At 59.8% G+C, this 15255-nt stretch overlaps 5 protein-coding genes across 5 annotated transcripts; 3 read left to right on the top strand and 2 right to left on the bottom strand.

The window, feature by feature from the left end:
• Positions 1–514: 514 nt before the first annotated feature.
• PAN0_001c0596 (DNA-directed DNA polymerase) lies at positions 515–4135 on the top strand (the record flags this gene model as incomplete). Its single annotated transcript, XM_014804211.1, has 1 exon — positions 515–4135. The coding sequence occupies one exon, from the start codon at positions 515–517 to the stop codon at positions 4133–4135; it is 3621 nt and encodes a 1206-aa protein (XP_014659697.1).
• Positions 4136–5220: 1085 nt separating this feature from the next.
• PAN0_001c0597 (kinase-like protein) lies at positions 5221–6723 on the top strand (the record flags this gene model as incomplete). Its single annotated transcript, XM_014804212.1, has 1 exon — positions 5221–6723. One exon carries the CDS (start codon positions 5221–5223, stop codon positions 6721–6723), a length of 1503 nt encoding a protein of 500 aa, XP_014659698.1.
• A 3853-nt stretch (positions 6724–10576) lies between these two features.
• PAN0_001c0598 (DUF1783-domain-containing protein) lies at positions 10577–11095 on the top strand (the record flags this gene model as incomplete). Its single annotated transcript, XM_014804213.1, has 1 exon — positions 10577–11095. The coding sequence occupies one exon, from the start codon at positions 10577–10579 to the stop codon at positions 11093–11095; it is 519 nt and encodes a 172-aa protein (XP_014659699.1).
• A 31-nt stretch (positions 11096–11126) lies between these two features.
• Positions 11127–12827, bottom strand: PAN0_001d0599 (cytoplasm protein; the record flags this gene model as incomplete). The annotated part of the gene is made up of 1 exon (XM_014804214.1): positions 11127–12827. One exon carries the CDS (start codon positions 12825–12827, stop codon positions 11127–11129), a length of 1701 nt encoding a protein of 566 aa, XP_014659700.1.
• Positions 12828–13239: 412 nt separating this feature from the next.
• PAN0_001d0600 (lipase) lies at positions 13240–14793 on the bottom strand (the record flags this gene model as incomplete). The annotated part of the gene is made up of 1 exon (XM_014804215.1): positions 13240–14793. The coding sequence occupies one exon, from the start codon at positions 14791–14793 to the stop codon at positions 13240–13242; it is 1554 nt and encodes a 517-aa protein (XP_014659701.1).
• Between the last annotated feature and the right edge of the window lie 462 nt (positions 14794–15255).

The raw sequence follows: 15255 nt of genomic DNA on the forward strand, positions 1-15255 counted from the left end.
CACTTTGCACACGACTGAGTTTGAGGCACCTCGGACGCATCCTGCGCGTCCTTGCAGCTTTCTTTTCATCCCACATGAATTCCATCCGACGCTTGGACCGCATTGTGTGTTTATCCCCCCCTCACCCCTCACAAGCATGAGAGACAACAGCAGCAGCATGCCCATCAAAGCAGCCAAGTTGCAGTGCAAATGCAGTGCAAATGCAGTGCAATGCAGGGCATCGCGGCGCAAACGACCCTCCAAACACCTGCATTTATCGTTCGCCAAATTGTCAGACCGCCACACTCCCCACAAAAGCCGTCGATATCGCCGATTCGTCACATCGGTGGATGGGCAGCGCCGATGCCTAACCGCTCCACTCAGACCCTGATTTTTTTTCCAAAAAAAAAAACAAAAGTTTCCTCCTGCGCCCAGCACCGTTGGCAGAAAATTTCCACAGCCAGCCAACGACGAGAAGATTGCTCTCCCGCTTGACTCCACCATCTCTGCATACCCTGAGCTGCTAATCCACACGATGCAGGCGAACAACCTGCAGCTGTTCTGGGAGATCGCATCGTCCGATCAGGACGCGCGACTCGCTTCGGCCAACCACCTCGTCCAGCAACTCCTCGCACAGCAGGACGTGCTTGCGTCCACGTCCAAACTCACGCTCAACGCCGCCCTTCCCACCGCCGATGATGACGCGCCAAACGCACTGCAAGTCGACGAGGCCGAGGCGGATGCTGTAGAGGATGCGTTGGGAAACCGCACGGTCGCCGACCTCATGTACGCCCTGCGTCGTCTGCTGCGCGGCCTCGCAAGCCCAAGAGAAAGCTCGCGCCTCGGATTTGCGGTGGTGCTCACCGAGCTGCTCAGCAACATCCGCTACGCCGTCACCGCACGCGAGATCCTCGTGCTCGTGCTGAGGTACTCGAATCCACAGGTGGCCGCGAGCAGGCAGGAGCAGAAGGACTTTATGTTTGCAAAGCTCTTTGGCATCATGTGCCTCGTCCAGTCCGAGCTGCTCGTTCAGCACACCGCCACGATCGCCGACTTCAAGAGGTGCATGCGCATCCTCATCACGCTCTCGGCGGATAAGCCTTGGATGGCAGAGAGCTGCGCCTGGGTTATGGTCAATGCCGTAGCCCAGATCCAACAGCAGAAAGATCTCGCCTGGGCGGGAGAGGCCCACGCTTGGATGACCGAACAAATCACAGCTACAAGCGAACTCAGCCCCGAAAAGCTCGCCGTGCTGTTGCAGCTCAGCCACACGGCTCCTGCCGACTACTTTCACAACATCGCGCTGCCCTCGATGCGCAAGGAACACCCACTATCCACCGCCAATCTGCCGCAGCTCGCGCGTGTGCTCAAGGAGGCCATCCCTGCCGAAAACGACGCCAACGCCACCGTGGGTGCAAGGTCTCGCTGGCAACCCAAGATCCACTTTGTGTGGGACCTGATCCTCGCTGTCTACTTTAAGGAGGTGGCAGAGACGCGGCTTGCGGCGTTTCCGGACTTCTACCGCGTGGTGGTGGACGAGACGCTGTTTGCGGCGTCGTCGTCGCACGATCGCAAGTCGTGGGGATTCCAGGTGTTCGAGCGTGCCCTGGCACGCGCGCGCGACGACGACAAACCCCTGCTCTTCACGCCCAACTTTATGCGCACGCTCATCAACCAACTCGGCAACCGCGAACGCCTGCTGCACCGCGCCGCCGTCAAGGCGACCCACACGATCCAGGAGGTGGTCAAGCAGCATCCGCATCTCGGATTCGTGCTGGTCACCCAGCTGATCGGCAAAAACGGCCATCCGAACTTCGACTCGATCACCAAGACCAAGACGGTCGAGCAGGTGTTGGCGGCGCTCGACGTGGAGCGCGTGCGCGAGTACGTGCAGCATCTGGGCGATATCATGTGCAAGGGCATCGCTACCGACGACGACGATGAACTGCAAGAGATCACGAACCGGAGGAAGTGGGCGTTGGATCAGTTGCTCTTCCTCGTGCGCACGCCCAGTGTGCCCAAGGACGACGCGCTCATCCTCGACGTGCTCACCTTCCTCGCCGCGCACGGCTACTTTGCGCTCACCAAGGCCATCAAGAAGCGATTCTTGCTCCACACACTGCCCACGCCGCCGTTGGCAGACTCGCTCAAGCAGCTCACGCGCCAGCGCTTCCTCTCGTGCGTCTCGGAGCTCGCCAAGCAAGCCACCCCCACCACCGCAGTGAATGGAAAGAAGACGCCCGGTGTGGCGCAGGATGGTGAGCTGTGGCTCGCCAAGGCGCACACGATCCTGGTGCAGCTCGAGGCGGACAAGAGCGTCACCTCGGTGTTTGACCACGACGCCGAGATCGCCGCCAAGCTCGCCGAGGGCGTGCGGTGTCTGGAGCGCGTGCGCAAGCTGGATGCCAAGAGCGACAGTGCCGAGGCGCACGAGCGCTCGCGTGCGTTCCAGTCGCTGCTGCTCTCGGCGCTGCTCGTGTCGGCGGATGCTGCGGACGGTGCGTCGGATCTGGTGGAACCGCTGTGCGCGTGTGCGAACAAGCTCTTCCCGCCCGCAACCACGCGCAAGGGCAAGAAGGCTGACGAGGAGGAGCCGACGGGCATCGAGCTGCTGTGCGACTGTCTGCTCAGCTTCCTCGAGCTCTCGTCGGCGTTCCTGCGCACCACGGCCACCAACGCCTTTGAGGCCTTCTCGCAGGATATGACCAAGGAGAGCATGGGTCTGCTTCTGTCGCACCTGCGCACCACCGACGAGCCGGCCTCGGCAGATGAGGATGAGGACGACGACGAGATGATGGATGCGGACGACGATGACGAGGAGGGCAAGCCGTCGGATACGTCGGCGACGAGCGACGACGAGAGCGATGCCGCGTCGGATTCGGACGACGACGAAGAGGGCGAGGAGGTGGACGAGGAGCTGCGATCGCGGCTGCGCGCTGTGCTCAAGGAGTCTGGCATGGCGGAGCGCGATGGCGAGGCCGACGACGATGACGAAGACGATGAGGATGCGCAGTCGGATGCCGGTTCCGAGTCGAGCGTTGAATTCTCCGATCTGGGCGATGACGAGATGATGCTTCTGGACGACAAGTTGGCCGAGGTGTTCCGGCAGCGCGTCTCGGCGGTGCGCGACCAGAAGGAGGCCAAGCAGGAGGCCATCGCGCTGCGCTTCAAGGTGCTGGAGCTGGTGGAGGTGTTTGCGCGCAAGCAGCCGCAGAGTTCGTTGATGCTCGACCTCATCACGCCGCTGTACGATCTGTGGAAGGCGCGGGACGAAGATACGGAGCAGCTGGCCAACAAGGCGCGAGGACTACTGCTTACGCGCATCAGCAAGGCCAAGACGGTTCCGGACTCGGTGGATGCCTCTCAGCTTCGGGAGCTGGTGGAGAAGATGCATACAGAGGCGCGCGAGTCGCAGTCGAACGATGTGTCGAACGTGAGTCAGGCGATCAATGCCTACCTCACCAAGACGGCGCTATCGCAGGCCGGGGATGATGCCAAGACGGCGCTGGGTGGCGAATTGGTGGCGATCTATCGTGCATCGTTGTTGGACTACCTCGAGCGCAAGGCGAGTCGGATGCGACACGAGTTCCTCATCGACGCCTTTCGACGATTCCCGCTGCTCGGGTGGGAGCTTCGCGGCGAGTTGTTGGATCACTGTCGACCTGGAGCCGCCACTCGCGCGTTCCGCCAGGTTCAGGCCATGTCGATGCTTCAAGCGGTGCTTACGCAAATCGCCCAGCGTGCCGACAACCAGGTGCTGGATTTCGTGCCCGAGATCAGCAGCGTCTTTGTCCAGATCGTATCCGACTCGGTGGAGGATTCCGGTGCGGCGCTTACGTCGAGCCACATGAAGGATACGATCAAGTTCGTCCTGCAGGCGGCCAGGATCAGCCTGCGTGCCGAAAAGGACGCAAGCAGGGTCGAGGCGGCTTGGAAGGTGACGAAGCTCCAAGAGGCGGCGAAGAAGCTGCAGGGCTCGGAGCGCTTCAAGGCGTCGACGTCGATTCATGATCTGATGAAGCAGCTGCTCAAAGTGGTCCAGCCTCAGGCGGGCGACAAGGTCAAGAACAAGAAGCGCGCCGCCGACGATCAGGCAACCGCTACCAAGAGCGAGGCCAAGTCGCCGGCAAAGAAGGTCAAGCCCAGCAAAAAGTGAAAGCACCAGGCAACTCATGACCAGCAACTAATTTTCTTCATTACGAGCGGGCATTGATTGGGCGTGTGTGGGGGAAAAAGATGAGGGCGGTCAAAGAGCCGATCCGTCTCTGTGAATCGGCAAGGCGATCCAAGCCCACAAGTCCAAGCGGGCGGATTTTCGGTTTGAGCTGGCTGTCGGGCAGAGAAAGGAAGGATCCTGCAAGTGAGGCTGCATGCAGGTGCAGCAACCGCCAAATGCAACCAATCCCTTTGCATTTTTCCAGCCCGCCCGCCAGCCAGTCGAGTCGATTGGAGATTCTACGCCGTCTCATTCAATTCGCGGCTGCAACCACCCGCCCGCGAAAGCTTTTGCAGCTTCATTTTGGGAGCCAAGATCACACTTTCTTTAACGGCGATGGTCACACTTTGCGCCGAGTGTTGCTCAGCACTGCAGAAGAAGGGTCACTGCGACTTGCGATGCTGTTTTGGAGAGCGAGACAAAGGCGGTTGGTGTGAATCGCGACAAGCCAGGGCGTGACTCCGGCGCTGATCGAATCGGTCTGACGGCCGGGTGAGGGTGAAATTCCAAATTTGCCTCTCGCAGCGCTGGCGGCTCCAATCCCCAATTTCGGCCCAGGCGAGATGCGTTGAACCCCTCTCCTGTTGCGCCCGCTCTTTCCGCACTCGTCTCGGCGCCCACACGCACGCAGCCAACAGCCAACGCGCCCGCCAGCACCAACACTGCAACTACGCCCGCACTCGTCTCTCTTTCAGCAACGCTCTCCCTCTCTCTCTCTCACACACATCCATCCTTCCTTCCTCCTTCGCATCCCCTAATAGTCCCCCTCCCCTTCGCGCCTACACAGGCTCTGGACCGTCGTCGTCGCGCTAGCCGCACACACACACACACACACACACACACACACACTCGCACCCATCCACCTTGGTCCCAGCATCACCCAACCTCGCAACCAGTCACATTCACGCCTACGCATCCTAGCCCACTCCAACATCGGTCCCAGCTCGCCGTCCCCCTTAAAAGCATCAAGCACACCGTATCCGCATTCACATTCGCTCTCGACCAAACCAGCTCGTAGCTCGTCCATGGCACAGCCCGCCGCATCCCAGCCCTACCACCATTCCTTCGCTCCAATGACTTCGCACGCTTCCCACGCAAGCTCCGGCTCCAACGTCGTCGGCGTACACTACCGCGTCGGCAAAAAGATCGGTGAGGGCTCCTTCGGCGTCATCTTTGAAGGCACCAACCTCCTCAACTCCCAGACCGTCGCCATCAAGTTTGAGCCCAGAAAGTCGGACGCGCCCCAGCTCCGCGACGAGTACCGCACCTACAAGATCCTCGCAGGATGCCCCGGCATCCCCCAGGTCTACTACTTTGGACAGGAGGGCCTCCACAACATCCTCGTCATCGACCTCCTCGGCCCCTCGCTCGAAGACCTCTTTGACATGTGCGGCCGCAAGTTCAGCATCAAGACCGTCGTCATGACCGCAAAGCAGATGATCACACGTGTACAGACCATCCACGAAAAGAACCTCATCTACCGCGACATCAAGCCCGACAACTTTCTCATCGGCAGGCCCATGACCAAGGGCGCCAACCTCGTCCACGTCGTCGACTTTGGTATGGCAAAGCAGTACCGCGATCCAAAGACAAAGCAGCACATCCCCTACCGCGAGCGCAAGTCCCTCAGCGGCACCGCACGCTACATGTCCATCAACACCCACCTCGGCCGCGAACAGTCGCGCAGAGACGACCTCGAGGCGCTCGGCCACGTATTCATGTACTTCCTCCGCGGCGGCCTCCCATGGCAGGGCCTCAAGGCCGCCACCAACAAGCAAAAGTACGAAAAGATCGGCGAGAAGAAGCAAAGCACCCCCATCAAGGAGCTCTGCGAGGGCTTCCCCGAGGAATTCGGCATCTACCTCAACTACGTCCGCAAGCTCGGCTTCGAAGAGACGCCCGACTACGACTTTTTGCGCGAGCTCTTTACAAAGGTGCTCAAGAGCTCCGGCGAGCAGGAGGACGGCGTATTCGACTGGATGCTCCTCAACAACGGCAAGGGCTGGGAGGCCGGCACCAACCGCGACCGTCGCGACGACCGCGAGCGCCATCGCGAGACGCGCGCATCCGCCGCACCCCAGGCCTCGGCCGCCGCGCAGCAGCAGCAGCAGCAGCAGCAACAGCAGCAGCAGCACGCCGCCCTCGCCCGCAACGGCTCCAAGGGCGCGCGCAAGTCGGGCGGCGCACAGCAGCACATGCAGAGCGAGCGATCCCAAGCGGCGCAGCTGCGCGCCAGCCACGCCGACTTCAACCAGAACGGCTCCGGCTACGGCGGTGTGGGCCACGCCTCCAACGTCGCCGTGCACGACGCCACTGTCGCCGGCATCCCCACGCAGACGGGCACCCGGGAACACAGCCACGTGGGCCACATGACGCCCACCGGCATGTCGTCCGCCAACCTCGACGCACGCGGCCGCGGCGCCGACGCACGCCAGGCGGTGGGCATCGCCAATGGCGAGGAGCACCCGGCGGAGCGCAAGACGTTCGGCCAGAAGCTCGTCGACGTGCTCACCTGCCGATGCGGCTGAGTTGGTGCAAAGGATCCGAGGGCACATGAGCGCTGCGTGGCAACCATACCCGCGGACGCGCGAGCACCTGCGTCGGCCTCTGCCTCTATCATCATTGCTCGCTTGCGACTCCCCCCACCCCTTCGCCCTCACGCCTTCTTTCACCGTACTCGCCAACTCTCTCTCTCTAACGCACAGTCACTCGCTCTTCACTTTCACTTCCGCTCTCTTTGTCTCGTTTTATTGTTTTTTTTTTTTTGGTCAATTGCTTGGTGTTGCTCCCTGCTATACGTGTGGGCGATTTTGTGCTCGGCGGTAGCCAAGTTGATAAGCTTTGTGCGCTGTGATCGGGCGATGCGGGTGTGTGCAAGTAGGCGAAGTGGATGCAGCAAGTGCGCCTCATGGCCGCTTCTCGGCCTTTTGCACACTCACTTGCGAACTTGACGCACTTGCTCCGCCTTTCACTTCTACCTTGTGGCTCTCTCTCTCTCTCTCTCCCTCTCTCTCTCTCTCTCTCTCTCTCTCCCTCTCTCTCTCTCTATCGTGTTTTATTGTTTTTTTTTGGTCAATTGCTTGGTGTTGTGTGTGTGCAATTTTGTCCTCCGCAATGGTCAATTTGATGAGCTGTTCTTGCTGCGGGCGTCTGCATGTGGGCCTGAGTCACACTGTGAGTGAGAGGCTGTCTTCCACCTTCTCTCGTGCCTTCTTATCGCCTTGTCACCGCCGCTGGCAAATGTTCTTGCGCTAGTTCTTCGTATCTCGCACTCAGGCGCTCGCCACTTGTACCTTGTCGCTCTCGCTTGTTTGTTCTGTTGGTCAATTGTCTGGCGTGTGAAATTGTCCTGCGTATGGTGATCATCAGGGTCAAGAGCTGTTTTGGCGTAAGGAATGCGTTGTAGTTGGCGACGCAGGAGCGAAAAGCTGTCTCAACTCTTCCGCCTTGTCTCGTGCCTTCTTGTCGCCTCGTCCCCGGCCCCCCCTGGCAAATGCTCTCCCGCTGGTTCTTCGTATCTCGCACTCACTCGCTCTTCTCTTACAGCTTGTCGCTCTCTCTGGGCTGCTTTGCGGTTGGAGTGCAAATTGGCGTGCGGATGCGGCGATACAGAAGCAGTTGCTCGCTCACTTGACACACACACACACACACACACACACTCGTGTCTTGGCTGTTGGTCAGAGGTTGGTGTGGCCCCCCCTCCAACACTCGTGGCGTAATGATCATGTTCATAGGCTGTTTGTGCTGTGGGTTTGAACGATGCCAGGGTTGATGCAGGCGTGACGTTTCTACCCCCTTTCTCTTTCTCTCTCTCGCTGGGCGCATGATTCGTCTCCGGGGGGTGTCTGTATGCTTTTGCCGCATTGGTCAAGTACACAAGCGGCTTGGCGGTTGGAGTGCAGATTGGCGATGCAGGGGTTGAGAAACTGTCTCTCTCGGTCCCTGCCTTGCGCCTTGATCTACTTTTTTGGTCAATTGCTTGGCGTCCCTCCCTTTGAACAGGCTTGTGACTGGTTTGGCGCAGTGACCGAGTTTGTGCGGTGAGCTAGGTCTGCTATGAGTTGTGCGAATGGACGATGTATGCACGGATGATGCTGAAGCTGTGACGCTGCTTCCTCGTCGCTTTCCCTTTCTCTCTCTCATGCTCATTCAGCGCGCACTTGACTTCTCCTCTTTCGCTCTCTCTTCCTGTCTCTCGAGCTTTGTCCCTCACGGGTGCATTCTGTTGGTCAGATGCTTGGTGTTTCTTTCGACGCATGTGTGAGTTCGTAGATGATGGTGTTCATAAGTTGCTTTTGGCGCTTGTCTGCCCGACTTGCTCTCTCTCTCGTAGTGATCTGGTTCTGAACCTTCTCTTTCAGCGGGCGCGCAATGCGGAAGCTGAATTGCTCTTTCTATCTCTCCTGGTCTGGCACGCGCGCCTTTGTCTACCTCCCCGTCGCCGCCGCTCTCTCTCACACAAACTCACTCAACGCAATCACCCGTTCCTCACTTCTACTTTTTGCTCTCGCTCAAGTCGTTCTTGTGGGGTCGAGTGTTTGGTGTCCCGCTTCTGCGTAATGATCAAGTTGACAAGCTTCTGCGCTGTCGGTTGTGCGAATGGAAGATGTGATGCACAAGTGACGCTGTTTCTCCATCCCGCCTTCTCTCGTGCCCTTTTTATCGCCTCAAGCCGCTTCTCTCTCTCTTTCTCTCTCCGTCTCTCGCACAAACTCACCCGCTCGCTCTTCTCTTCGACCTCATACCTTCTCGATTGTTTGTCCTTTTGGTCAAATGCTTGATGTCCTGCTTGAACACGCGTGTGATTTAGTCGTGCTTGGAACGCTGTGGGTTCGGACGATGCTGGGGCGACGATGCGGCAGCTGCGCCGAAGTCTCTCTCTCACACTCGCTCGTCTCTTCCACTTTCGTCATCCGTGCGCATGGTTCTTCTCGGTCGGTGAATGCATGCTTTCCATGCCGATGACCTGCGCACCCACACTTTCGGATGTGAGCATGGCATGCTTTTTGCCGCCACGACCAAGCTTCATGAGCTTAGTGCGGTGTGCGTTTGTGCGAGTTGGCGATGCAGGGGGCGGATGCTGAAAGCCGTGCCGCTGTCTCTCACACACAATCGCTCACTTTCAATCGCTGCACGTCATGGGCACATGTGCAGATGGAAAGGAGGCGTGCACGCCCGAAGCGATCGACTTGACCTTGGGACGATTGCATGACCATTGCACCCCTCCTGCAGCATCGGATCGCCACCACGGTGCGACGTTTGCTACGCTCCCTCCCTCGGTACCTGCATGCTTTACGTGCAGCTGATCAGCCTCATGTTTGGTCGACTGTTAGGCATACTTTTTGGCCGATCCGATTGATTCATAAGCTTTGTGCTGTGGGTGGGCGTGTGGGCGATGCCAAGGGGGGATGATGCAAAAGCTGTGCCCGAGAGGTGCGTTCCCACGTTTTTTTTGGATACATGCCAGTCAATACCCAGTATTCCGGGCCTGTCACTGATAAGCTGCCAATCGATGTTGCTATGAGCTCGTCCAGCGCAGTTGGGTGGCAGTGGCGCGAAGCATGGTCGAGACAGGTGGCAAGCGTCGCGCAAAGGTCACTTGCAGCGCTTGCTGAGATCATGAGACGCTTTAATGCAGCTTAAATAGAGGGGTTTCTAGACAGCGACAACAAGGCGAGTGCGATGCGAGGTCAGGTACGCATGTAGGAAGCAACTGACTCGGAGCGGTGCACGTGGTGACAAAAGAGGACAGGCACCAATTGTTGCCGCATCGGCATTGCAAGCGGCTCGCTCTCTTCGTCATCGTTGCCGATAAGCGCCTGCTCCAAAGCCTGAAACCGGCAACAAGCGGTCAATCCTCTGTGCCTGGGATGACGATGCTGTGTATGCGAACCGACTTTCAGGTGAACAGACTGTGAGAAGCGCGAGCTAATCAGCTACCTTGGTAGCACGCTCTCGATTATTCTTGGAAAGGCATGTTCACACGCACGAAAAACTTGGCATTGGGTGGAGAGTGAGCCAAGACTGGATTGAAGAGATGGATGAGCGCTTTGTGCCGCACTTTGTGTGGCGTCTTGCGCTGGGGCTGGGTACTGCAAGCGGTGGCAGCCAAGTTTGATGGTGGTGCACCGTGGCGATGCTGTTGATTTTGCTTGGTGGTGGGGCGGGGTGGTGACTAAGCGCACGGATGCTTTTTTTGTGGAGGGATTTTGTGAGGCGCTTGCCCAGAAAATGTCACTTGGCCGCTCACCATCATCTCGACCCGTCCGTCTCGCACACTCTCTGGCCCAACGGAGCTACGATATTCGGTAGGACTCAGCGGCGATCCTTCGGGCCCTCAACAACCAGCACGCATCGTCCACCATCGGGGTTTAGGATAGGATGATTGGTCGGCTCTTTCCACGGACACTCTTGCTCGGTACACGCGGGTACACGACGCGCACCGCACGCCGCGAGCTGCCACCCGTGCCCAACACATTCCCCCTGCTGGCCTTTGCGGCCACCGCAGCCGTCGGCAGCTGGGGAGCATTTACGGTGTATGCGACGAACAAGGAGAAGCTGTCGTCGAGCATCTTCAAGTCCATCCTGGCGCAGGTCAAGTCGTCAGCCTCGGTCCACTCGCTCCTCTCGTCAACACCGGTGCTCAAGCGAGAGCTGTGGTTGGGAGGCGTGCCGCATGTGAAGGGGGCGGTGAATATGATGCAGGGCCGCGTGGATCTCAGCTTCAAGATCACCACCGACAAGGAGGACGACCAGGCAACAGTGTACTTCACCAGCATCCGCGCGCATAAACATGCGCCGTTCGAGATCATCCGCTTCCTCGTGGTTAGCGACAAGGGCAGCGTGAGTCTGCTCGATCAGGGACTTAGTACGATCGATGACGAGGGCGATATTGTATAGCACAGCAATCAATGGCATTAAGAAAGGCGCTTCAGTCGTGCAGATGGTAGCGCTGCACTGTGGGATCGACAATGTGCGCCGCCGCGAGGTGTGTGGTATAGTCCGGGGGAGGTGCATCAACAGGACTAGCGAGGGAAGAGGAGGAGGCCCATTCGCCAGTCGAGCTGGTTAGGGGCGCGGCTTCGTCGTGCGGAGAGCGCACGCGCATGGGGCGGTGGAACTGCCTCGTCTCGGCGGCCTGCGATGCCTGCACCGGAACGGCCTGCGGAGGATGTTGTTGTGGAGCTTGTGAGCGAGGGTCGCGAAGGATAGGCTGTCGCCCCTGCGCAATGTGCGTCGGGGGCGGAGGATCGTACGACTCGCTCGACACGTCGGCGGGATGACCATTGTACATCTCGTCTACGCCAAAAGGCTGTCTGTACGCGCCGCCCATGCGCGGCGGATAAGAATGGTGCTCGCCACTATACCCCTCTGTCCCCGGCGTGCGTGCCTGCAGCAACAGCTCGTACCGCTTCTGCCTCAACCTCGCACTCACCGCGGGCCTGACCTTTTCCATCTTCTGGTACAGCCAGTACGCCGTCCACACCGTAATGACAAAGCTGATGGCGAGTACGACGTACTTGATGATCTTGCTCTTGGTATCCTCGGTGCCATCACCCGAGTTCTTGATGGCTACGCCGAGGTAGACGATGAGCAGCTGTTTGGGGAGTGCGAGGATGGCGGCGAGCGTGAAGACGAAGATGTTCATGCCGACGGTGGCGAAGACGGCGGTGGTGAAGTGGCCGGGGATGGCGCTGAGGCGTGCGAGGAACATGACCCAGAATCCGCCGTCGCGCACCATCTCGGCCATGCAGGCGTAGTGGATGTTCTTGCGCTCGTAGCTCGCGGCCATGGAGCGGAGGCAGTGCTTGAACGCGTAGAAGTTGCCGATTTCGCCGAGCAGCGTTCCGAGCGATGCGATACCAAAGCCGATCCAGATGCCGTACACGAGTCCGACGAGGATGAGCACGATCTCGTGCCCAAACAGCGGTGGGAACGAGATGATGAAGAGGATGGCGACGGGGATGATCCAGCCCCATGCGACGGTGGTGACCTTTTTCGAGATGGGCGTGAGCCAGTCGACGATCTGACGGTGGTAGATGGTGGTGAGCGCTACAATGGCGATGACGACGACGAGCATGATCCACCAGTGGAGGTAGCGCAATTGGAACCACGACTTCCAGTCCTTGAGCAGGTCGATGGCCGCCTGGATGCCGCTCTTGCCGCCGCCGGGCGCGTCGAGGTCCGCGGGGAAGCGCTTCATGATCTCGCGCTGCTCGGCGTTGAGCCGACTCGGATCCGGAGGCGTATCTGGCAGCAAGCCGTCGGTGGCCTCGATCCGATGCCCACGGCCGTAGCCGATACGACCGGTATCGTCGTCCTTGGCGAGGGTATAGTGCGTGGGGCGCAGCGTGGCGTCGTGCGCATCGTCCGAATGCAGGTCCTTGGAATAGCGCGAGTCGTCCCAGTCGGCGCGCAGCCGGTCGTCGCCGGGGGTGAGCGTGGCGTACGGATCGTGGTACGGCTGCGGAGCGTGCGACTCCGCGCCGTGGAAGTGGTGGTAGTCCGCACCGTCCATGCTGTCGTGCATGTGCGTAAAGTTGGGCCGCGATTGAGAAGCGTACGGTGCTGCGAGCGGGTCGTCGTACGCAGCTCGCCGCGACGGTTGCTGCGCGTAGTATGCGTTGGACATCTCTATAAAGCTGTAGCTTCTACCGCGATGTGTGCAGAGGTGTGTGGTGGGGGATGCGTTGCATCTGCGGACGCCAGAGTCTCCAGCTAAGCCCGCCTCGAGATGGTGAAAGGGTCAGAAGAGCGCCCCTCCGCCCAGCCCTGCAGGTGTGAGGCGCGCGCGTCTCGCCAACAGCAGCACCACCAGCTGCAGCAGCAGCACCTTCGGCAGCTTCGGCAAAGAGGCGGTGCTAAGTTTAAAGCCAGCACGCCAACCAACCCCCCACCACTCACTCTAACACGCTCAGACCAAAAAAAACGCCCTTTTCAACGCCTCACACCCACACCCACCACCGCTGCCACACTGGTTTGGACCCTTGTCTTTCACTGTAATGTTCTGATGTAGACTAATGTAATGCGGCTGAGGAGGGGTGCTACGACTCGGGAGCATCGTCGGTAAAGTGCCAGTTGGTGCAGTCGCGGCACTTTTCTTCGGACCTTGCGCTTGGCACGGCGAGCTTGTCGTCCTCGTCGGTATCGCTGTCCGTATCCCCGCCATCGTCGGCATCCTCCCCCCTATGCCACGGCCACCTCCATCCCCGCGTGCCCACGTCACTTTGAGCCACGAGCCTGGCCTTCTTCTTGCGCACCTTGTCGCTCCAGTCCTCGGTGAGCACGTCGTCAACCAACGAGTTGATGCGGTGCGCGTTGATGGTCTGCGACCAGCCGAGCTTGCCCACCGTGTCGTAGACGATGCTCTTGCCCGCGTGGCACTTGCTTTCCATGGCGTAGCCGAAGCTGGAGCACACGCTCGCGGCGCCGTTGCACTGGCCCGTGGCGATGGGGTCGGCATTGTTGTACACGTGCACGATGGGCAGTGCCGCCACAGGGTCCTCTTCGGGATGACGTGCCGGTGGTAGCGGAAGATGCAGTCGCTGTGCAGCCATGCGCTCGCCTGGAGCCTGGAACGTCACCGTGGGCACACCGAACGTCATACCCAACAGCGAAGAGAGTGCGCCACCGAGACTGTGGCCGGTGATCCACACCTGCGAGTCGGGGTAGGCGTACGAAACGTTGTTGAAGAGGTCCGTGATGGCGGGGTAGTAGAGCGACTTTTCGATCAACGCACGCTCGACGCACGTCTGGCCGCACGAATCGCCGTGGCCCTGGTAGCAGTCGCACACGGTGGTCCAGCTCCACGACACGCGCGCGCAGCAGCACGAAAAGAGCAGGTTGTCGTTGGTCTTGTCGCGCCGCGCCGTGTCGCCGCCTCCGAGGAAGGCGTTCGAGGTGCCCTTGAGCGCGACGACGATCGTGTCGTTGTCGTGCGTGGTAAAGATGTGCCCACGGATGCCGTCGCCCTCCCAGCCAAACGAGTTGGTCGGATCGAAGCCGCCCATGCCATCCCAGTCGGACGTGTCGTTCTTGTACGCCGCCGCCGCCATCTTTGCGAACGAGAGCACGGTGGTGCGATCCGTCACGTCCGGCACCTCCAACTCCACGTCTTCCCAGTCGAGCTCCGTGGATGCCGCACACACTGCATCGCGGTACGATTCGCCGCGCACCTCGAGGTAGCGCCGCGGGTCCTTGGCGCGCGTCACGCGCTGGCGCGTGGTGAGGATGCGCGGGATGTAGTCGTCGCTCGCGGTGTTGGCGTGGAGGTCGTTGGCGCTGATGCGGAAATCGTACCGCGCGCGTGCGCGCTCGTGCGCCTTGTCGCCGAGTCCTTGGTGGTACGCCTCGCGCAAGCCGAAAGTTTTGAGGTTCTTTACGGGCTTTGTTGGTTTGTGTGGCGCAAAGCTGAACAGCGAAGTGATGGGTGCGGTGAAGACGCGCTGCAGGTAGGACGAGAGCGCCAGAGGCTGCTCGTACAGTGTTGGGTTGGGTGGAGATCGTGGTGGAACCAGGCCCTGCACTAGCACCGCATTGAGACTGCACGCGAGCAGCAGTGCAAAGAGAAGCAGCCGCATCGTGGTTGATGGAGCCATGGCCGGCGGTGGCAGAGACAGACGCGCTGAGGCTTTATATCGAGCTCGTGAACGGTGTGCGGCGAATCCAAGCGCGGTGCTGACGATTGTTGTGCGCTGCGCTGACTCGGAAGCACAGTGTCGTTTTCCAAGCGCGGTACTGTTACCGAGTGAGCGGAGTGGTCACTGCTGCGTCGAGAGCGTCGATCAGCACGCTGTTCGACAGCAGATCTGCGCCGGACTCGGCTCTACGAACTCGTGGCAGGCGTTCGCTGCTTCAAGCGTCGTGCCGATGTCCGACGCTGTCGAAGCTGGATTGGTGATTGACAGACGAAGCACCGATGTGGATCCAAGCAGACTGTTGGTTGGTGCCAATGCCCGATTCTCTCGCAAAGCTGAATTGGCGGTCGGCTGATGGATGCACAAAGCTAGTCGAACTTCGTAGAATGGTGTTATACAGCACTGCGGACGAATCGGTTTCAA

This window comes from Moesziomyces antarcticus (genome assembly GCF_000747765.1).
Source record: "Moesziomyces antarcticus DNA, scaffold: scaffold_v10001, strain JCM 10317, whole genome shotgun sequence".
In the NCBI taxonomy this organism is placed as follows: domain Eukaryota; kingdom Fungi; phylum Basidiomycota; class Ustilaginomycetes; order Ustilaginales; family Ustilaginaceae; genus Moesziomyces; species Moesziomyces antarcticus.